Source organism: Pan troglodytes, chromosome 4, assembly GCF_028858775.2.
Source record: "Pan troglodytes isolate AG18354 chromosome 4, NHGRI_mPanTro3-v2.0_pri, whole genome shotgun sequence".
NCBI classification, from domain to species: domain Eukaryota; kingdom Metazoa; phylum Chordata; class Mammalia; order Primates; family Hominidae; genus Pan; species Pan troglodytes.
In genome coordinates, this window is record NC_072402.2 from 177,089,128 (window position 1) to 177,112,089 (window position 22,962).

The window sequence follows — 22,962 nt, forward strand, 5'->3', positions numbered from 1 at the left end:
CCACCGCGCCCGGCCAATGTCTTGGTATAATTCTTACAGTTTACAGAGCTCTTTATTAAGGCTGTTAGCCCTTAGGATAGTTGCCCCAGACATTCTTCTCAGTTTGCTTACCTTTTAATTATTTTTGTGGTTTTGTGGTGGTATTTTTTGTTTGTTTTACAGACAATGTCTTGTTCCGTGCAGTGACACAATCATAACTCACTGCAGCCTTGAACTCCTGGGCTCAAGCCATCCTCCAAGCTCAGCCTACTGAGTAGCTGGGACTAAAGGCACTTTCAACCAGGCCCGACTAATTTTTTTTTTTTTGTAGTGATGGGGGTCTCACTATGTTGCCCAGGCTAGTCTTGAATTCCTGGCGTCAAGCAATTCTCCCACCTTGGCCTCTCAAAGCCCTGGGATTATTCTACATGTGAGCCATGATGCTCGGCCCTGATTTATGATTGCCTTTTTTTTTTTAAGACAGGGTCTCACTTCGTCACTCAGGTTGGAGTGCAGGTATGTGATCTCGGCTCACTGCAACCTCCACCTCCCGGGTTCAAGCAATTCTTGTGCCTCAATCTCCCAAATTGCTGGGATATGCCAGGTGCAATGGCTCACACTTGTAATCCCAGCACTTTGGGAGGCTGAGGTGGGTGGATCACTTGATGTCAGGAGTTTCAGACATGTTGGCCAACATGGTGAAACCCTGTCTCTACCAAAAATACAAAAATTAGCCGGGCATGGTGGTGGGCGCCTGTAATCCCAGCTACTTGGGAGGCTGAGGCAGGAGAATCACTTGAACCCAGGATGTGGAGGTTGCAGTGAGCAGAGATCCTGCCACTGTACTCCAGCCTGGGCAACAGAGGGAGATTCCATTGCCAAAAAAAAAAAGGAAAAAAATACCAAATAGCTGTGATTACAGGCATGCACCATCACACCCGGCTAATTTTTGTATTTTTAGTAGAGATGGGGTTTCACCATGTTGGCCAGGTTGGTCTGGAACTCCGAACCTCAAGTGATCCATCCACCTGAGCCTCCCAAAGTGCTGTGATTACAGGTGTGAGCCACGGCACCCGGCCTATGATTGCTTTTTAATATTCGGACATATAGAAGTTTTAAATTTCTTGATGTCAAAGCCATGGATATGTTACTTTGAGGTTTGTCTTTAAGTTTAGAAAGCCCTTTCCCATCCAGAGATTGAGCACATATTTGTTATCTTTGGTATCATTTGTAAGACACATTTTGTACAGCTTAGCCTCAATAAGATAGGAATGTGTTTTATTTATTTTCTTCTGCTTTTTTAAAAATTTGTATTTATTTATTTATTTTAGATGGAGTCTTGCTCTGTCACCCAGGCTGGAATGCAATGGCATGATCTTGGCTTACTGCAACCTCCACCTCCCAGATTCAAGCGATTCTCCTACCTCAGCCTCCAGAGTAGCTGGGATTACAGGTGCCTGCCACCACACCCAGCTAATTTTTGTGTTTTTAGTAGAGACCGGGTTTCGCCATGTTGACCTCAGGTGATCCACCCACCTCAGCCTCCCAAATTGCTGGGATTACACGCATGAGCCACCGCACCTGGCCAGGAATGTGTTTTAAAACCAATGATGTCAGCTGGGCGTGGTGGCTCACCCTGTAATCCTAGCTCTCTGGGAGGCCATGGTGGGCTGATCACTTGAAGTCAAGAGTTCCAGACTAACCTGGCCAACACGGTGAAACCCCGTCTCTACTACATTATCACATCTCATCCTTTTGGCAAAGATCAAGTGTAGGAAAAAAGACAGATTAACCGGGTGTGGTGGCATACGTCTGTAATCCCAGCTACACAGGAGTCTGAGGTGGGAGGATGGCTTGAACCCCAGAGACAGAGATTGCAGTGAGCCAAGATCACACCACTGCACTCCAGCCTAGGTGACAGAGCGAGACTGTGCCTCAAAGAAAAGAAAATAAATGCAATCATAAATAACCCGGCTGGGCGTGGTGGCTCATGCCTGTAATCCCAGCACTTTGGGAGGCCAAGGTGGGCAGATCACAAGGTCAGCAGATCAAGACCATCCTGGATAACACAGTGAAACCCCGTCTCTACTAAAAATACAAAAAATTAGCCGGGCATGGTGGCGGGCGCCTGTAGTCCCAGCTACACGGGAGGCTGAGACCCGGGAGGCGGAGCTTGCAGTGAGCCGAGATCGCGCCATTGCACTCCAGCCTGGGTGACAGAGCGAGACTCCATCTCAAAAAAAAAAAAGTAATAATAATAATGATATGTCGCCCAGGCTGGAGTGCAGTGGCATGATCTTGGCTCACTGCAACCTCCCCCACCCAGGCTCAGATGATCCTCCTGCCTCAGCCTCCCAACAAGTAGCTGGAACTATAGGCACATGCCACCACGCCAGGCTAATTTTTGTATTTTTAGTAGAGATAGGTTGGCCAGGCCGGTCTGGAACTCCTGAACTCAAGTGATCTGACTGCCTCGGCCTCCCAAAGTGCTGGGATTACAGGCATGAGCCACCATGCCAGGCCAGAATTTGTTCGTAGTAGTACAGAAAATAATGGTGGGACTTAAAATTGATGATATTTTAGATTTGATGGAAACTGTTATACTCCAATTATTTTATGTGAAGACATGTTATAGCCATTACAATTATATTTTCATGGATTTCTTAATAATATGAAGTAGACTGGGCGCAGTGGTTTACGCCTGTAATCCCAGCACTTTGGGAGGCCAAGGCAGGTGGGTCACTTGACATCAAGAGTTGGAGACCAGCCTGGCCAACATGGTGAAACCCCGTCTCTACTAAAAAAATACAAAAATTAGCCAGGCACGGTGGCACTTGCCTGTAATCTCAGCTACTTGGAGGCTGAGGCAGGAGAATCACTTGAACCTGGGAGGCGGAGGTTGCAGTGAGACTAGATCACGCCACTGCACTCGAGCCTCGGTGACAGAACGACTCTGTCTCAAAATAAAACAAAAAAACAGAGCCATGAGATTTGCAAAAGAAAATATGCAGATGACCGGGCTCACGCCTGTAATCCCAGCACTTTGGGAGGCCAAGGTGGGTGGATTACCTGAGGTCGGGAGTTCAAGACCAGCCTGACCAACATAGAGAAACCCTGTCTCTACTAAAAATTCAAAAATTAGTCAGGCGTGCTGGCAGATGCCTGTAATCCCAGCTACTTGGGAGGCTGAGGCAGGAGAATCGCTTGAACGTGGGAGGCGGCGGTCGTGGTGAGCTGAAATATTGCCATTGCACTCCAGCCTGGGCAACAACAGTGAAATTCTGTCTCAAAAAAATAAATAAATAAAAGAAAAAGAAAAGAAAATATGCAGATGATCCATAGGCTTGAGAAGTGTGCCTTTGAGTGGTAACCAAAGAAATGCAAATTAAATAAAATAACGCAAAGCCTTTGCAACTAATTTTCAAATTAATGATCATTTAAAAGAGTAATTAAGAGAGCTGGAAAGGATGCAGGGAGATGCCATCAAGGTACATTGTGCTTGGCGTGTAAATTGGTACACCCTCTCGCTCAGGGCTATTTGCAGTATAAATGCATACATTTCGGCCTGACGCGGGGGCTCACGCCTGTTATCCCAGCACTTTGGAGGGCCGAGGTGGGCGGATCACAAGGTCAAGAGATTGAGATCATCCTGGTCAACATGGTGAAACCCCGTCTCTACTAAAAGTACAAAAAATTAGCTGGGTGTGGTGACGGGCGCCTGTAGTCCCAGCTACTAGGGAGGCTGAGGCAGGAGAATGGCGTGAACCTGGGAGGCAATGCTTGCAGTGAGCCGAGATCATGCCACTGCACTCCAGCCTGGGCGACATCTCAAAAAAAAAAAAAATCTCAAAAAAAAAAACAAAAACAAAAATCAAAAAACATACATTTCATTAAAGCATACATTCCATTCCTACTTTTGCACTGATTTAATTACAAGATTGTTCATGGCAGCATGAAATAGGGAAGCTTTAGAAAACAATTTAATGTCTAATGAAGTATGGAATAAATTCTGGTATGAATGCATGGGGGTAGTGGGATGGGGAGGCTGTGAGGGGGAAGGAAATAAATCTTAGGTAACATAATGGTTTGTTGCCTTCCAAAGGGCCACAGGACATGAAAAGATATACGTTACGGTATATCTATGTTATTAAAATATCATGTGGTGGGAAACTAGGAAAAAAGATCTAGAAAGGATTTTTAAGATGGCGATCATGAAAAAAAAAGTTGAGAAAAAATGATCTAGGTTCCGTGTGGTGGCTCACGCCTATAATCTCAGTACTTTGGGAGGCCAAGGCAGGCACATCACCTGAGGTCAAGAGTTCAAGACCAGCCTGGGCAACATATTGAGGCCCCATCTCTACAAAAAGTTAAAAACATGCTGGGCGCGGTGGCTCACACCTGTAATCCTAGCACTTTGGGAGGCCGAGGCAGGCAAATTACCTGAGGTCGGGAGTTCAAGACCAGCCTGGCCAACATGGTGAAACCCCGCCTCTATTAAAAATACAAAAAATTAGCCAGGTGCAGTGGCGTAGGCCTGTAATCCCAGCTACTCAGGAGGCTGAGGCAGGAGAATTGTTTGAACCCAAGAAGCGGACGTTGCGATGAGCCGAGATCGCGCCACTGTACTCCAGCCTGGGCAACAAGAGCAAGACCTCAAAAAAAATTTTTTTTTAAAAATATTAGCCAGGCCTGGTGGCACATGCCTGTAGTTCCAGCTACTCAGGAGGCTGAGGTGGGAGGATCGCTTGAGCCCAGGAGGTGGAGGATGCAGTGAGCTGAGATCGCGCCCCTTAACTCCAACCTAGACAAAGTGGGGAGACCCTCTCTCAAAACAAACAAACTTTAAATTTCTGAGTGATAAACAGCATCGGCCGCCTCCGGGACCTGCTCGGGTGGTACACTGCAAGCTGCGGAGACTTAAGAAAAGGGCGTCTCGGTTAGAACCCGGGTATGGGGTAGCACCCCCTCCCCCGCCACGGCCAGGCAGCACGGTCCGCCCTTCCGGCTGGGATCCCCGCGTCTCTCCGCCTTCGCTGGAGCCCCACTGTTGTGTTGAAGGAGACCGTCCTTCCGACGCCGAGTCCGGCTCCAAAACCACGTAAACGAATTGTGGATTCAGACACCATGAGCGGCGGAAACAAAGGCGTCCCCACAGTGTCCAGCCGTCGGCTGAGGAGAAGGGTCTGCCCGACGGCCACCTGAGGCGGGACCCGAGCACGCCCTCTCCGGTTCACGCTGCGCGCCTCCTTCAGGCGGACAACGCAGGCGGCCGGTTTTGAACTTTCCGGGTGCGAACCTCCCAAGGCTTCAGCCAGGTCACTCACTGTCTAAAGCCAAATCAAATATCTTTTTTTTTTTTTTTTTTTTTTTTTTTTTTTTTTTTTTTGAGACGGAGTCTCGCTCTTGTTGCCCAGGCTCAGCTTCCCGAGTAGGTGGGATTACCGCCCCACCAAGCCCGGCGAATTTTTTTTTTTTTTTTTTTTTTTTTGAGACGGAGTCCTGCTCTGTCGCCAGGCTGGAGTGCAGTGGCGCGATCTCGGCTCACTGCAACCTCCAGCTCCTGTATTCAAGCGATTCTCCAGCCTCAGCCTCCCCAGTAGCTGGGAATACAGGCGCCCACCACCACGCCCAGCTAATTTTTTGTATTTTTAGTAGAGATGGGGTTTCACCATGTTGATCAGGATGATCTCAATCTCTTGACCTCGTGATCCACCTGCCTCAGCCTCCCAAAGTGCTGGGATTACAGGCGTGAGCCACCATGCCCAGTTAATTTTTGTATTTTCAGTAGAGATGGGGTTTCACCATGTTGGTCATGCTGGTGTTGAACTCCAGACATCAGGTAATCCGCCGCCTCAGCCTCCCGAAGTGTTGGGATTACAGGTGTGAGCCACCACGCCCGGCCTTTTTGTTTGTTTCTTTGTTTGTTTGTTTGTTTGAGACAGTCTCACTTTATCGCCCAAGCTGGAGTGCAGTGGCGCGATCTCGGCTCACTGCAAGCTCCGCCTCCCGGGTTCACGCCATTCTCCTGCCTCAGCCTCCCGAGTAGCTGGGACTACAGGCGCCCGCCACCATGCCCGGCTAATTTTTTTTTTTTTTTTTTTTTTTTTTTTTTTGTATTTTTAGTAGAGACGGGGTTTCACCATGTCAGCCGGGATGGTATCCATCTCCTGACCTCGTGATCCACCTGCCTTGGCCCCCCAAAGTGCTGGGATTACAGGCGTGAGCCACCGTGCCCTGCCTGTCCAAAAAATAAAATAAAAAGCCAGGCGCAGTGGCTCATGCCTGCAATATTAGCACTTTGGGAGGCCGAGGTGGGCAGATTGCCTAAGCTCAGTAGTTTGAGACCAGCCTGGGCAACACGGTGAAACCCTGTCCCTACTAAAACACAAAAATTAGCCAGGCGTGGCAGAGTGCACCTGTATTCCCAGCTACTCGGGAGACTGAGGCAGAATTGTTTGAACCGGGGAGGCAGAGGTTGCAGTGAGCCGAGTTCGGGCCACTGCACTCCACACTCCAGCCTGGGTGATAGAGCAAGACTCCGTCTCTAAAATAAATAAAATAAAATAACAAAGTAAGCAGTAAAACCATCCAGGCTTGGTAGTCACTGTGGTGCTTTCCTCAGGGTCCCTTCCCACAGGCGGCTACTGAGGTCATTTTATCAGGCCCCCTGGGCTCACCTTTTGTTCCATCCCGCACAGGTGAGCAGTCTGGGCAGGCTTTCGCCAGCTTCGCGCAGGTGCCACTGCACAGACTCTCCCTTCAGAGCAGCGCTGGAGGACGGGCTCAGGAGTCAGTGCACAAATCCCTCCTGTCCTTGGGGCCGGGCAGCCACCGCGGCGGGGAGACCCCTCGCTAAGGAGGAGTGTTGGTGTTGCCTCTACTCGCCGGGTCGCCCGGGGCCCTTCACTTCCGAATCAACTCCCCACAGCCGCTGCTTTCAGGGGAAGCCAAGCCAAGTCACAGACGGCACGTGCACTGGATCAAAATAATACACGCTTCTACATGCGCCAGACGGTATGTCTAGTATTTAAAGAGCAGGGCTGAAAATGAAAGGTCCTTAGCCGGCTTCCTTGCGATTTTCCCACTGCTTCCCGGCGCCAGGGCCGCCTTCTCCGCGGTGCGCGGGAGTTCGGGGAGCGCGCGCCCCCTGCCGGCCGGCCGGAGCGCGGGGCGGGTTTCGCGCCCTCCGTGACCTGGTAGAGCTTGGAATTGCTTCGCTTGTTCCCGCCCGAGGCTACTTTGAGGTTCTAAGGGACTCCCCGTTCCCCGGGTGCCTCGCCGTCGAGAAGCCCAAAGCTTCTCCATCTCCAGCGCTGGATGAGGCTCCCCTAGTTTTCCTTCTGCCCAGATACCCTGTGCTGTCACACAGGTTGTGCTGATGGCGGGGAACCGGGACTGCAGTTGTACGTGGCCTGGAGCTCACTTCCGCTCTCCCCCTCGCTGGACCTCTGACCGCAGGTCTCTGAGCCTGTTTCTCGGAGATTTGGGATAGCTGGGAGGCCCCATGAGAGCGAGACGGTGAAGCTACCAGCAATGGGGTCTGGTTCTGATGTAGCCATTGACCCCAACTTGCACAGCTGAGCTTGCACATTCCTCCTCTCCTCCCCAGCCCCTGCCCCCGCTCCCAGCTGTGGCTGCCCCATGTCCTCTCCAGACCACCCCGCACAGCTGTGGCTGCCCCATGTCCTCTCCAGACCACCCCGCACAGCTGTGGCTGCCCTCCCAGCCTCCCTCTCACACCGCTCTGTGTGACTTTGTCCTGTGCTTGCTCCTGACACATGGACTTCACTTTATCTTTCATTTTTATTTTTTTAATTTTAATTTAAAAACAATTTTTTTTTTGAGACGGAGTTTCTCTTTTGTTGCCCAGGCTGGAGTGCAATGGCGCACTTTCGGCTCACAGCAACCTCTTCCTCCTGGGTTCAAGCGATTCTCCTGCCTCAGCCTCCCGAGTAGCTGGGATTACAGGCATGTACCACATGCCCGGCTAATTTTGTGTTTTTAGTAGAGACAGGGGTTCTCCATGTTGATCAGGCTGGTCTCGAACTCCTGACCTCAGGTGAATCGCCCACCTCAGCCTCCCAAACTGCTGGGATTGCAGGCATGAGCCACCGCGCCCGGCCTCAATTTATCTTTTATACTTGCCCAGGGCCAAAGGGAAGTCTTACATTAGTCAAACTCACCAGATTCAGTAAAAACTCAACCCTAAAATAATTATTTGAGACCGTGCAGTGGCTCACGCCTATAATCCCAACAATTTGGAAGGCTCAGAGGTAGGCTTACTTGAGCCCAGGACCTCAAGACCAGCCCAGGGGGCCGGGCGCCGTGGCTCACGCCTGTAATCCCAGCACTTTGGGAGGCCCAGGTGGGTGGATCATGTGGTCAAGAGATCGAGACCATCCTGGCCGACATGGGGAAACCCCGTCTCTACTAAAAATACAAAAATTAGTGTGATGGCGCCCGCCTATAGTCCCAGCTACTCGGGAGGCTGAGGCAGCAGAATTGCCTGAACCCGGGAGGTGGAGGTTGCAGTGAGCCGAAATCGTGCCACTGACTCCAGCCTGGCGACAGAGTGAAACTCTTGTCAAAAAAAGAAAAAAAAAACAAAAAACCCGGAAAACAAAACGAGTCTTCGTCTCTACAAAAAATTAAAAAATATTTTAAAAATAATTACTTGGGTGTGGTGGCACCTGCCTGTGGTCCCAGCCAGCTGGGAAGTTGAGATGGGAGGATAGCTTGGGCCCAGGAGTTGGAGGCTCCAGTGAACTGTGATTGTGCCACTGGACTCCAGCCTGCGTGACACAGCAAGATTCCACTTCTAAAAAATAATTATAATCTGTCAAATTTCGGGACAGATAATCTTGGCCTCCCAGCCCAAGATTTGATTTGATTTCATTTTATTTTAGAGACGGAGTCTCGCTTTGTCGTCCAGGCTGGAGTACAATGGCACAGTCTCAGCTTACTGTAAACTCCACCTCACGGGTTCAAGCTATTCTTCTGCCTCAGCCTCTTGAGTAGCTGGGATTACAGGCGCGTGCCACCATACTCAGCTAATTTTTGTATTTTTAATAGAGATGGGGTTTCACCATGTTGGTCAGGCTGGCCTCGAACTCTTGACCTCGTGATCCGCCCACCTAGGCCTCCCACATTGCTGGGATTACAGGGGTGAACCATCCCGCCTGGCCAAGTTTTTATTTTAACAACCACTGTGTGTGAGAGAAGGGGGTGGGCTAGAGTAGGGTAATATGTACATGCTATGGCTGAAACAGAAAAATGGTAACTTTATTTTCTACATCCCAGCATGCCCTGCTCTGAGCCCTCATTCCTAGTGAAGGTGGAAACAGAGCAAACTTGCTCTCGTATGGATTTAATTTAGTCTTTTTTTGTAATTACTCAGCCTTTCAGGTTGCTTTCTTCTCCCCTGCTCATTCTGTAGCAGACACTGGGTTGCCTGCATAATCCCTTTTCCCCATTCTTTGCCAAGACCTCTGACTTTCTTTGGGATCCACCCTTGGAGAAGGTGCCTCTTGTCCTGGTTCAGGGACATATCCTGACGTGTCTAAGCCAATCACTGTAATGCCATTTCTCTCACCTCGGTTGGCTGGGGTGTGCATGAGACCAATTTCTGACCATGAAAACTCATGGATGTCTGCCATGGGGTCCATTCTTGAAAAGAAACACAAGTGGCCGGGCGCAGTGGCTCACGCCTGTAATCCCAGCACTTTGGGAGGCCGAGGCAGGCGCATCACGAGGTCAGGAGATCGAGACCATCCTGGCTAACACGGTGAAACACCATCTCTACTAAAAATACAAAAAATTAGCTAGGCGCGGCAGCGGCATGCGCCTGTAGTCCCAGCTACTCGGGAGGCTGAGGCAGGAGAATTGCTTGAACCCGGCAGGCGGAGGTTGCAGTGAGCCAAGATCCGGCCACTGCACTCCAGCCTGGGCAACAGACAGAGCGAGACTCCGTCTCAAAAAAAAAAAAGAAACACAAGTAAGGAAACTGAATTTGTTATCCATACTTTCCGAAAAGAAAAACCCAGGCCTGGATGATTTAACTGCTTAGTATTTTGTTTTATTTTATTTTATTTATTTATTTTAGAGACGGAGTCTTGCTCTGTCACCCAGGCTGAAGCATGGAGTGCAGTGGCCCGATCTCGGCTCACTGCAACCTCCGCCTGCCGAGTTCAAGCAATTCTCCTGCCTCAGCCTCCCGAGTAGCTGGGAATACAGGTGCATGCCGCTGCCACGCCTGGCTAATTTTTGTGTTTTAGTAGGGACAAGGTTTCACCGTGTTGCCCAGGCTTGTCTCAAACTCCTGAGCTTAGGCAATGCGCCCGCCTCGGCCTCCCCAACTGCTAATATTGCAGGCCTGAGCCACCGTGCCTGGCTTTTTATTTTATCTTTTGGAGAGGTAGGGTCTTGCTATGTTGCCAGGGCTTGGCTCAAACTCTTGGCCTCAAGCAGTCCTCCTGCCTCGGCCTCCCAAAGTGCTTGAATTACAGGCAAAAGCCATCACACTCAGCTGACTGGTCAATTTTTTTTTATTATATTAATCATTTGTTTTGAATCAAATATTCAGTGAAGACATCAACACCAGTCTCATACAAACGCTTTGAGAAAATAGAGGAAGTGTTCAGTTCCTTATGTGAGGCCAGCTTAACCTAAGACAAAAACCTGACAAAAGCATTACAAAAAGAAAATTCCAGGCCGGGCACGGTGGCTCACGCCTGTAATTCCAGCACTTTGGGAGGCCGAGGTGGGTGGATTACGAGGTCAGGAGTTCAAGATCAAGCTGGCCAAGACAGTGAAACACTGTCTCTACTAAAAATACAAAAAAAAAAAAAAAAAATAGCCAGGCATGGTGGCGGGCGCCTGTAATCTCAGCTACTCAGGAGGCTGAGGCAGAGATTTGCTTGAACCCGTGAGGCAGAGTTTGCAGTGAGCCGAGATCTCGCCACTGCACTCCAGACTGGGCGACAGAGCGAAACTCCGTCTCAAAAACAAAAAACAAAAATTTTTTAAAGATAAAAATAATTAACCAGGTGTGGTGGTGCGTGTCTGTAGTCCCAGCTACAGTCTCCAGCTGAGCCAGTAGAATTGCTTGAGCCTAGGAGTTTGAATTGCAGTGAGCTATGATCGTGCTACTGCACTCAGCCTGGGCAACAGAATGAGACCCCATCCTTAAAATAAAATTTAAAAAAAAGGATATGAATTGGATTGTGTCACTTGAGGCTTCAGTGTTTGCCCTCCAAGTAGAATCGGCTCCCTCCCTGTCCAGCTTGGGGGCTGCTGCTCCAGGCCCTTGGCCTCTTAGCCTCAAAGCCTGCTTCCCTCTGCCTGACCAGGCCACGCATCACTTTCTCAGCAACTCTCCCCAACTCCCAAATAGCTCCCAATTAGGGGCTCTCATTATAGTGCATAGCACTTGCTGAAACTTGTAGCTGTGGACTGGATTGTAAAGTTACTCATTTTTCTTCATCTCCCTGCTAGATTCTAAGCTTCTCCAGGAAAGGGATCTTTTCTCCTCTGGTCATCCTAGGGCAAGGCAAATGGAATGTACTTGAACATTCACTGACTGGATGGACAAATGCATGAAATGAAGACACAAATGCGGAGCTAGTAAGCAATGGGCCAAGCATCCTTCTAAATGGAGAATGAAATTATGAAGACTTGGGCCAGGCGTGGTGGCTCACACCTGTAATCCCAGCACTTTGGGAGGCCAAGGCGGGCAGATCACGAGGTCAGGCGTTCGAAACCAGCCTGGCCAACATGGTGGAACCCTGTCTCTACTAAAAATACAAAAATTAGCCGGGCGTGGTGGGGCAGTAATCCCAGTTACTCGGGAAGCTGAGGTAGGAGAATCACTTGAACCTGAGAGGCGGAGGCTGCAGTGAGCCAAGATGGCGCCACTGCACTCCAACCTGGGCGACAGAGCAAGACTCTGTCTCAAAAAAAAAAAAAAAAAAAGGCCTGGTGCGGTGGCTCATGCCTGTAATCCCAGCACTTTGGGAGGCCGAGGCAGGGAGATCACCTGAGGTCGGGAGCTGGAGACCAGCCTGACCAACATGGAGAAACCTTGTCTCTACTGAAAAATACAAAATTAACAGGGCGTGGTGGCAGCGCATGCTCATAATCCTTGGCATGCTGAGGCAGGAGAATCGCGTGAACCAAAGAGGTGGAGGTTCCGGTGAGCCAAGATCACGCCATTGCACTCCAGCCTGGGCAACAAGAGGAAAACTCCATCAAAAAAAAAAAAAAAAAAGAAAGAAAGAAAGGAAGGAAGATTGATTATGAAGGCTCAAAAATGTAAGGAGCGGCCGGGCATGGTGGCTCACGCCTGTGTTCCCAGCACTCTGGGAGGCCGAGGTGGATGGATCATGAGGTCAGGAGATCAAGACCATCCTGGCTAACCCGGTGAAACCCCGTCTCTACTAAAAATTCAAAAAAAAATTTAGCCAGGCGTGGTGGCGGGCGCCTATAGTCCCAGCTACTCGAGAGGCTGAATTGGGAGAATGGCGTCAACCCGGGAGGCAGAGGTTGCAGTGAGCAGAGCTCCTGCCACTGTGTTCCAGCCTGTGTGACAGAGTGAGACTCCGTCTCAAAAAAAAAAAAAAAAAAAAAAAAAGTAAGGAGCAACCCACAGCATGAGGGAAAATATTTGCCGACAACAAATCAAACAACTCAATTCAAAAATGCATGAAGGGGGCCTGGTGCAGTGACGCATGCCTGTAATCCCAGCACTTTGGGAGTCTGAGGTGGGTGGATCATGAGGTCAGGAGTTTGAGACCAGCCTGACCAACATTGTGAAACCCCATCTCTACTAAAAATGCAAAAATTAGCTGGGCGTGGTGGCGGGCGCCTGTAGTCCCAGCCGCTCAGGAAGCTGAGGCAGGAGAATGGCTTGAATCCGGGAGGTGGAGATTGCAGTGAGTCGCGATCTCGCCACTGCACTCCAGTTTGGATAACAGAGCAAGACTCCGTCTCAAAAAAATAAAACAAAACAAAACAAAACTGAGTAGTTCAACAGCTTAAGCCATGTTGGCTGAACATTAAGACTTTGTCAAATCCTAAGGAAGAAAATAATATTAAAATTAGGAAGAATTATTTTGCCATAGGATAAAATAGAAATACTGCCATACATTTGACTTACTTGTTTAAAAACCAGACCTCACAAACCTGACCCAAGTTATGTGCAAAATAATGTGCCAGTTGCACAGCCCCTGGAGGCCAGTGTGAGCCCACATGCTTCTGCTGGTTTATTTCTAGAATCCACTCGCTGTGGGTCTTTATCGTGTTTCCAAAACAAGGAAGTCACCCATCTCTAGTTCAGGCCTTGTTACCAATGAAATTTTAAAATATGACATTGATACCATTTGACTGGACAATAACTAAAATTGGACAAAGAAGATATTTTCCTCTCATTGGAGGTTGCAGCATTTTATTCAGGTTTACAATTTGTGATTCATCCGGGCGTGGTGGCTCAAGCCTATAATCCCAGCACTTTGAGAGGCTGAGGTGGGCAGATATCTCAAGGTCAGGAGTTCAAGACAAGCCTGGCCAACATGGTGACACCTTCTCTCGACTAAAATTACAAAAATTAGCTGGGTGCGGTGGCACGAGCCTGTAATCCCAGCTACTCGGGAGGCTGAGGCAGGAGAATGACTTGAATCCGGGAGGCGGAGGTTGTGGTGAGCCAAGATGGTGCCACTGCACTCCAGCCTGAGCAACAGAGTGAGACTCCATCTAAAAAAAAAAAAAAAAAAAATGGTGATTGTGTAAACTGTGACTCAGGGAACTGCAGAGAACAGAAGTTTGCAGGTCTACACATGGAATCTGCAGTTCTGTTAGGAGAGACTGGCATTGCAAAAGAGCAGTAATTCCTGAGCATCTTCCCCAGCAGAGAGCCCATTCTGGGGGCAATGTTGACAATGACCCAGAGTCTCTGGGTTCTCCAGTGGGGGGCACAGCTGATGTTATCCCTCCTGTGCTGGCAGTTTTCTAAGTGAGTTCAGATCCTCTAGGAAGGAAGATCTGTGTGTGCAGCGCTGTGGAAGAGGTCTCTGTGGGAGCCAAGCTTCCCAAGGAGATTTACGGGCTCCAGGGACTGGAGGTTTGGACCCCATCTCCGTCTCTCCCAATCCATTAGAACACGCATTTCCAGCATCTGTGGGGTGCCCAGATGAGGGGACGCACCTCCAAGTTGTCCTCAGGAGATTCCCAATTGTTCGTGGATGTCGGATATTTGGTGTCCATGGGAGTGTCTGGGGTTTTGGTGTCTTGTGCGTCCAGCAGCGTTGGCACATCCAGGCTGAGGAAAGCGGGACCCCTGCCTCCACCTGCCTGCATGTGGGGTCTCCCTAGAAGGAAGCCTTTGGTAGGTGGGTGGGAAGATTAGGGTGCTTGAATGGGAACTGTGAGGAGGTGCAGTGGCACCAGGCTCTAGCAGCCTCCTGCCTCCAGGAGAGGCCCAGGTTGGGATCACTGCAGCGACCAACGCCTCGGATCACTCGAGGGCTAGAAGGCACCCACCAGGTGTGTGGACAGGAGCGCTCAGGGGCCTTGCACATTGGGCATATTATGGCGTCAGTTTCGGAATCAGCCTGCATGGAGTCGGACCAGGACACCCAGCCAGGATTCCGTCGTTGGGGAAGGGAACGCCCACGTGGCTTGTGTGAAGGGTGCTTCAGGGGACGCAAAGGCTCTGGTGGCTGGGAGGAGCTGAGGGATGACAGATACCCCAAGGATTCTGTGGAGGTGGTCGGGTTTGGTGATAGGGTGCTCGCAGGTGGCTGGTGTGAAGGGTGCTTCAGGGGACACAGAGGCTCTCGTGGCTTGGAGGAGCTCAGGGATGATAGATACCCCAAGGACTCTACAGAGGTCTTCGGGACTGATGACGGCATGGAGGCCAGAGGAGCCGGGGGAGCCCGTGGGGACACATGGAAGCTGGTGGGAGAAGCTTTCCCACGCCCCCCACGTGGCCGGTGGTTCCTAGCAGGTGCTCGTTTGTACACTGGCCCTGGGCGGACTTGGCGTGGAAGGTGATGGGAGCTGCCCTCCCTAGAGAGCTTCTTCAGGCGCCTGCAGGAGACAGGAGGCACAGGCTGCAGCCAGGAGCACTGGGCACCTGTGGACCTCCAGGGTCCCCACTGCCGACTTCACAAAGCTCTGCCTACCCCTGCCCAGGGCTTTAGTGACATCACGGCTGTGATCTCCCCTCCCAGATCAGCCCCAGGCCCTGGGGTGGCATCCTAGGCCCTGGTAGGAAGAAGGACATGGGAGGGAAGGGGAAGAGCCTCACTTTTTCGACAGGAAAGTGTAGATCTCAAGGTTCTCCAGTTCTTTCAAGAGAATTCTGTAATCTGGAAAGCAGGAGATGGGTTATGGTGGCGAGGGAGGGAACTGGGACTTACAGGAGGCCGAGTGCGTGTGCCCTTAGGGGAGACCCCGGGATCAGGGATTAGACCCTGGAGCCCCAGCATCCCTGTCCAAGGCCACAGGGCCCCAGGAGTGACAGCCAGGTGCCCGGTGGGCAGCGTTTTCTCATTTATAGAGTGCCTCCCGACACGCCCCATCATGGGGGTCACGACCACCTCCTGGGGAGAGAGGACGGGGTGGCCTCAGAGAGGGCTCAGCCATGTTAAACAGCTGCCCACATGGACCTGCATCCCCTCCTGCACGTCCAGATGGTCACTGGTCCCCTCCTGGGCAACACCCGCTCCCTGGACCCCATGGCTTCATCCCAGCAGGGAATCGGAGACGGATCCCGGGTTCCAATTGCCCTGCCAGGAGCTTCCCCATCAGGCCTCTGCAGATGACTTCCTAGAAGACTTGGTGCTTGTTCCTAGGGACAGGTGAAGCTGTCATCTCTGGGGCTTCTGGGACCCTCAGAGCCTTACCTTTCAAAGTGATATATTTATTTCCGATCCTGAGCCATTCCCCCACTTCAGCTTGATCCTGAGAGACAAGAAAGAGGGTGCAGGCCGGGTCTCAGTCTCCTGTCCCCACAGCTGCAGACCCACAGTGCTCGTGAATGACACACTTTCTCCGCCCAGCTCATGGAGCCCTGTGTGCTTCTCTTTCACTGGTTTCTATAGTGCATAATAACCCTTTCTGGTTTCCTTCTCTGGAAAGCATGGAGGGGTTTTCTATGTGAGGCCTGCCCTGGGCATCCTCAGTCCCTGTTCCGCTGCTTGGGAAACACACACTCTTGGGTCTGCAGGTGCCTCTGAGCTGGCAGGGAGGATTCTGCTTCTGAGGAGGCCAGAGGCGACTCCAGTCTCAGGTGGGAGGCTCTCAGGGGCTCAGCACAGCCCCCTGAGCCCACACAGACGCTGGGCCCCGAGGCGCCTCCCCAGGAAGGCGGCTGATGAGCCCGGCCTCAGGGCCTGTCCTTCCACAGAGACCTCACCCCTCTCATGATCGGGTCCTCGCCGCTGAGTCCTGGGGTTTGGTTTTGCTCTGACGCCTCCTGTGCACCTCCACAGATGGTCTGGGAGCTTGGGATGGAAATCCTATGCCCACTCCAACCCCTGCCTGCCCTGCTGTCCCTAGAGGGATGATGAGAGTTCCCATCACAGGAGCGCCTCTGGTTGATGTGGAAAAGTGGAAAAGAGAGCAGGAAAAATAGAAGCATTCTCTGCTGGGTGTGGGCTGAGGGCTCCTTACATTCTCGCTGTCCTCTCTGGGAGGCACTGAGGACGGCTCCCTGGGAATGTAGAGGCGTAAGATAATCAGGATCACCAGGCTGAACACAAGGAAGAGGACGAAATGGATGATCTGGGGAATGGAGCTGGGGCACAGCTCTGTACCAATAACACTGTGCAGAGGAAAGAGAATATCCATGTCAACTGCACTGCTGTCCTCAGGCAACTGAGCCCTGGGCATCCCCTCTGGGACTAGTTATTAGGGCCCAGGCCCACATCACAGAGCTGGGGCCTCCCCTTCACAAAGGGCTCCTAAGGGTGGGGTGGGCAGTGGGAGGAGGAGGCTAAAGCCCAGCCCCACCCACCACCACCCACCCCTGCAGTTCCCTCCACCCTCCTGGCCTTCCGGATCCCTCCTTCCCACTCCACCTGCTCAACCTGTCAGAGACAGACCTGGTCCGTTTTCCGTCCTCTCGCCCTGGCACACAGATGGTACCTGGTTCATTGGAGATCTCTGCTCAGACTCCCTCAGTTTCACAGTTTTTGAGGATCTGGATTTGTCCCTGAAATTCCTGTTATTTCCAGGGATTATTGCTCCAGGGTCTCCTCTGCCTGCTCACTGCAACCTCCGCCTCTCGGGTTCAAGCAATTCTTTGCCTCAGCCTCCTAAGTAGCTGGGATTACAGGTGCCTGCCACGACGCCTGGCTAATTTTTTTAATTTTTAGTAGAGACAGGGTTTCACTATCTTGGCCAGGCTGATCTCAAACTCCTGACCTCGTGATCGGCCCGTCTCGGCCTCCCAAAGTGCTGGGATTACAGGCGTGAACCACCGCACACAGCCTCAAAAAAGTTTTTCTAGGGCTTTGGCTAAGTACATGAAGATAAGTGATGCCCAATTCAGGTTTTGCCAAATAACACAACTCTTTTCAGAAACTACAAATTCCACTGGCTCTGGCAGAATGAATATCAACCTAGGTCAATTCTCCATAACAAGAACCCATAAATTTGCCGGCCGGGCGCGGTGGCTCACGAGGTCAGGAGATCAAGACCATCCTAGCTAACACGGTGAAACCCCCTCTCTACTAAAAATACAAAAAATTAGCCGGGCGTGGTGGCAGGTGCCTGAAGTCGGAGCTACTCGGGAGGCTGAGGCAGGAGAATGGCATGAACCCAGGAGGCAGAGGTTGCAGTGAGCTGAGATCACGCCACTGCACTCCAGCCTGGGTGACAGAGTGAGACTCCATCTCGAAAAAAAAAACAGAACCCACAAATTTGCCAGCCCACTTCACGTCTCAACTATTAGATAATAGCAGGCAAGATGCATGTTCCTGATGGGCACCAGTTGTTTACATGGTGATTCTTCTTTGAGTTATTGGTGTTTTCTCCCTCTCTTCCCTCCCTCCCCCCGTCCCTTTCCTCCTCTCCCCTCCACCTAATAGAGGGTCCATGTCTCCACAGGGTCACCTCTGTCTCCAGAATTAGAAAAGGAAGTCAGAGCTGGTCACGGTGACTCACACCTGTAATCCCAGCTAAGGTGGGAGGATCACGAGGTCAGGAGATTGAGACCATCCTGGCTAACACGGTGAAACCCTGTCTCTACTAAAAATACAAAAAATTAGCCGGGCGTGGTGTCGGGCGCCTGTAGTCCCAGCTACTCAGGAGGCTGAGGCAGGAGAATGGGGTGAATCCAGGAGGCAGAGCTTGCAGTGAGCCGAGATCACACCACTGCACTCCAGCCTGGGCGACAGAGCAGACTCTGTCTCAAAATAAATAAATAAATAAATAAAAAATAAAGGGAAGTCAGAAAGCTAAGCAAGGCCTGGATCAGGAGACCTATTTATTCTAATGATGAGAAAGCACCACAGGGCTCTGGGAAGGGAACTGGCATGGTCTGATTTACCTATTTTAAAAAATCCATGTAAAGATTATGTGGGGTAGTGGGGGCAAGAGTAGAAGCAGAGATGCCCTGTAGGAAGCAGGTACAAGAATCCAGACAGGAAGGTTGCGGGTTGCTTGGACTAGGGTGGAAATACTGCAGACAGGTTCGGGGTCTATTTTGAAGATAAAGCCAGCTGGTCTTGCTCATGTGGGCACTGAGAGAACCTGGGGCCAGGGAACTAGGTAAATTGCAGGGTGGGTGGGGAAGGGAGGGAAGGATGCTACTTTGACTGAGATGGAAAACACTGGGGGAGCAGTTGGGTTTGAGTTGTGTGGGGGCTTCAGAAATCTTTTGACCTTAAACGTAAGATGGCGTCAGACATACCAGTGGCACTAGAAGCTGTGGAAGCACAGGAACAATCTAGAAATTGGCCGAGAGCTTTGGCTGGATATTTTAAATGTGGGAATCATCAGTTTATAGGTGTCACTGGTGTAAAACCATGGACCAAGGGCCGGGCGTGGTGGCTCAGGCCTGTAATCCCAGCACTTTGGGAGGCCAAGGCGGGCAGATCACTTGAAGTCAGGAGTTCGAGACCAGCCTGGCCAACGTGGTGAAACCCCGTCTCTTCTAAAAATGCAAAAGTTAGCTGAGTGTGGTGGCACGCAACTATAGTCCCAGCTACTCAGGAGGCTGAGGCAGGAGAATCACTTGAACCCGGGAGGCGGAGGTTGCAGGGCACCGAGATCATACCCTACATGATCCCAGCACTTTGGGAGGCCGAGGCGGCTGGATCACGAGGTCAGGAGATCGAGACCATCCTGGCTAACACGGTGAAACCCCATCTCTACTAAAAATACAAAAAATTAGCCGGGCGTGGTGGCGTGGTGGCGGGTGCCTGTAGTCCCAGCGCCTGGGCAACAGAGACTCCATCTCAAAAAAAAAAAAAAAGTGACTAGAAACTCAAAAAGTGTGGAGAGCGGGAGCAGGGGAAGGGCTGAAAAACTGCCTGTTGAGCACTGTGTTCACTATTTGAGTGACAGGTTCACTAGAAGCCCAAACCTCAGCACCACACGGTTTATCCATGTAACAAACCTGCGCATGCACCCACTGAATCTCAAATGTTTTAAAAAGCGATAAGCCATGTTAATAGCAGGTACCCTTGGTGTGATGTGATGTGACGAGAATGACATTTCCCCCACGGGCTTCCTCCCCATGACACAGGGGCCACCCCAGCCATGTTTACAGCCCTGGCCCCGGACAGTATTGAGCCCCTGAGCCCCCACCACTTGTGTGTACAGCTCCGGTTCCCCTGCCCCACCTCATCCAGCCGGCTCTACCTTATTTTGATGTCATAGCTGAGCACGTGCTGGGAGGTGGCCATGGTACAGCCTGTAAGTAGGGCTGTAAATAGTCACAATGGGCCTGTAAATAGTCCAGCCCCATTACCACGTGCTGGTCCAGACAGCGGGCTGCAGGTGAGTTGTTTCTAGAACCAGAGCTTATATGATGAGAAAAATAGAAGGGACAGAACAGTGTGTTCCCAGATCACACCTGCAGTTCCCACAGGCTGGGGTGGGGGTCTTGGGCCCGGCTCTGCTGGCTCAGTCACTTTGCTTCTCCTCAAGTTCCCTCTGTGGAACTGGGCGCTGTTTCCACCAAACCGTCTGCTCTCCAGTCCCACAGGGGCTGCTGTCAGTCACCCTACGGCCTCTCTGCCTAGGCTTTGGAACTGATTCATTGTTCTTTTGCTGTATTTTTCTTTGTAGGTTTCAGAATTCTCTGTTTGTTTATGATACTTTGGGAAGGATCCTGGGAGAGTGAAAATAAATGAAGTGCTCAATCTGCCAAGTTTCACTGGAGGCTCCACTGATCCTTCCACCATGCTCAAATGCCTGCAGGAAATCTGGGGAATCATCTTTCCTACCCTAAGACCCTGGGACTGAGCACTGGCCCTGAGGCCCCTGACAGGCATAAACTAATCAGCAAATGTGCAGGAAAAATGTGGAGCTGCAAGACCAAAGTCAGATTCCCACTCTCCCTAAAGGCCTGGATTCCCCTGGAAACCCACATCCCCACTGCCTGGAAGGAGCCATGAGGACCCAGGGGAGTGGCTCTGGGCATCAACTGGTCCAGGCAGGAGGCGGTTCCCCAAGTCCCATCTTTCCAGCACCCAAGGGAGCCTCTCAGGGGAGTCTCATCACCCCCCGCCCCACCATCACAGAGCAGCCTGCTCCTGGCCTGTATCCAAACACCCCTGGGGGCGGCCGCCCTGGGCATGCTCCCCTTTCCCTGATGGCCGCTAGAACTCCGTGAGGAGAGGCTCGCCAGGGTCACCCAGACAGTCCCTGATCCCACATTGTCCCGACACATGAGGCTTCACCCCGGAGGAAATAGGAAAAGGGAGTGAATCCCGTGGGCTCCCCTCACAAAAGGAAAGCTACACACTATCACTTGGGCGCAAGATGGGCTATGAGGCTGGAGAAAAGCTCCCAGGGACAACGCCTCCGGGAGCCTTTTTCTTTTTCTTTTTTTTTTTAATTGATCATTCTTGGGTGTTTCTGGCAGAGGGGGATTTGGCAGGGTCACAGGACAATAGTGGAGGGAAGGTCAGCAGATAAACAAGTGAACAAAGGTCTCTGGTTTTCCTAGGCAGAGGACCCTGCAGCCTCCCGCAGTGTTTGTGTCCCTGGGTACTTGAGATTAGGGAGTGGTGATGACTCTTAAGGAGCATGCTGCCTTCAAGCATCTGTTTAACAAAGCACATCTTGCACCGCCCTTAATCCATTTAACCCTGAGTGGACACAGCACATGTTTCAGAGAGCACGGTGTTGGGGGTAAGGTCATAGATCAACAGCATCCCAAGGCAGAAGAATTTTTCTTAGTACAGAACAAAATGAAAAGTCTCCCATGTCTACTTCTTTCCACACAGACACAGCAACAATCCGATCGCTCTATCTTTTCCCCACCTTTCCCCCTTTTCTATTCCACAAAACCGCCATCGTCATCATGGCCCGTTCTCAATGAGCTGTTGGGTACACCTCCCAGACGGGGTGGTGGCCGGGCAGAGGGGCTCCTCACCTCCCAGACGGGGCTGCCGGGCAGAGGCGCCCCTCACCTCCCGGACGGGGCGGCTGCCGGGCAGGGGCTGACCCCCCCCCCTCCCTCCCGGACGGGGCGGCTGCCGGGCGGAGGGGCTCCTCACATCCCAGACGATGGGCGGCCAAGCAGAGACGCTCCTCACTTCCCAGACGGGGTGGCGGCCGGGCAGAGGCTGCAAACTCGGCACTTGGGGAGGCCAAGGCAGGTGGCTGGGAGGTGGAGGTTGTAGCTAGCCGAGATCACACCACTGCACTCCAGCCTGGGCAAGATTGAGCACTGAGTGAGCGAGACTCCGTCTGCAATCCGGGTACCTCGGGAGGCCCTCTTTTTTTTTTTGAGATGGAGTCGCTCTGTTGCCCAGGCTGGAGTGCAGTGGCGCAATCTCAGCTCACTGCAACCTCCACCTCCCGGGTTCAAGCAATTCTCCTGCATCAGCCTCTGGAGTAGCTGGGAATATAAGCACCCGCCACCACGCCCGGCTAATTTTTTGTATTTTTAGTAGAGATGGGGTTCCACAATGTTGGCCAGGCTGCCTTTAAATTCCTGACCTCAGATGATCCGCCTGCCCTGGCCTCCCAAAGTGCTGGAATTACAGGCATAAGCCACCACATCTGGCCGCCTCCTGAAGTCTTTGCTGCACAGGGCTCCATCCTTTTGTGGGGCCAGGAGGGTGGGATTCTGCCCTCATCTGCTGGCCAGTGCTCCCACCTCATTTTACCAGGGGACAGCCCGGCCAGGAGAGGTTGGCGTGGGATGCACCCACCACTTGGGGGCCTGTGGGAGGTAGTCACCCCCTCCTGGCCAGACTGAGCGCCTTTGCTTTGCAGTCCACTGATTCAAGTGTTAATCCCTCCCTCACGACCATAACCCATCTCCTGCTTTCCAGCTTGCAGAAGTCTCTTGAAAGAACTAGAGAACACTAAGGACCACACTCTCCTGCTGGAAAAGTGAGGCTCTTTCCCCTTCCCTCCCGTGTCCTCCTTCCTACCAGGACCTAGGATGCCACCCCAGGGCCTAGGGTTGATCTGGGAGAGGAGATCACAGCCGTGATGTCACCAAAGCCCTGGGCAGGGGTAGGCAGAGCTTTGTGAAGTCAGCAGGGGGGGCCCTGGAGGTCCACAGGTGCCCAGTGCTCCCGGCTGCTGCCTGTGCCTCCTGTCTCCTGCAGGCGCCTGAAGAAGCTCTCTAGGGAGGGCAGCTCCCATCACCTTCCACGCCAAGTCCGCCCAGGGCCAGTGTACAAACCAGCACCTGCTAGGAACCACCGGCCACGTGGGGGGCGTGGGAAAGCTTCTCCCACCAGCTTCCATGTGTCCCCACGGGCTCCCCCGGCTCCTCTGGCCTCCATGCCGTCATCA

General features: G+C 51.9%; 1 protein-coding gene and 1 long non-coding RNA gene across 5 annotated transcripts; one reads left to right on the plus strand and one right to left on the minus strand.

Moving 5' to 3' along the window:
* Positions 1-13,388: 13,388 nt before the first annotated feature.
* LOC107974952 (uncharacterized protein C5orf60) lies at positions 13,389-16,941 on the minus strand. 4 transcript variants are annotated; one of them, XM_024356874.3, is made up of 6 exons: positions 16,648-16,941; positions 15,879-15,936; positions 15,281-15,341; positions 14,842-15,060; positions 14,176-14,351; positions 13,389-13,725 (listed from the first exon to the last, which is right to left on the minus strand). In XM_024356874.3, exons 1-5 carry the CDS (start codon positions 16,864-16,866, stop codon positions 14,189-14,191), a joined length of 720 nt encoding a protein of 239 aa, XP_024212642.2. In that variant the 5' UTR covers positions 16,867-16,941; the 3' UTR covers positions 13,389-13,725; positions 14,176-14,188. The 4 variants fall into 4 exon arrangements, with proteins under 4 accessions (XP_024212642.2, XP_024212641.2, XP_024212643.2 ...); XM_024356873.3 differs by having other exon boundaries at positions 14,176-14,339; positions 14,719-15,060; positions 16,648-16,940; XM_024356875.3 differs by having other exon boundaries at positions 14,176-14,339; positions 16,648-16,939.
* Positions 16,942-19,901: 2,960 nt separating this feature from the next.
* Positions 19,902-20,359, plus strand: LOC107974953 (uncharacterized). The gene is made up of 2 exons (XR_001718082.3): positions 19,902-19,980; positions 20,272-20,359. It is a non-coding gene; the product is annotated as an uncharacterized LOC107974953 (long non-coding RNA).
* The last annotated feature ends 2,603 nt before the right edge of the window (positions 20,360-22,962 follow it).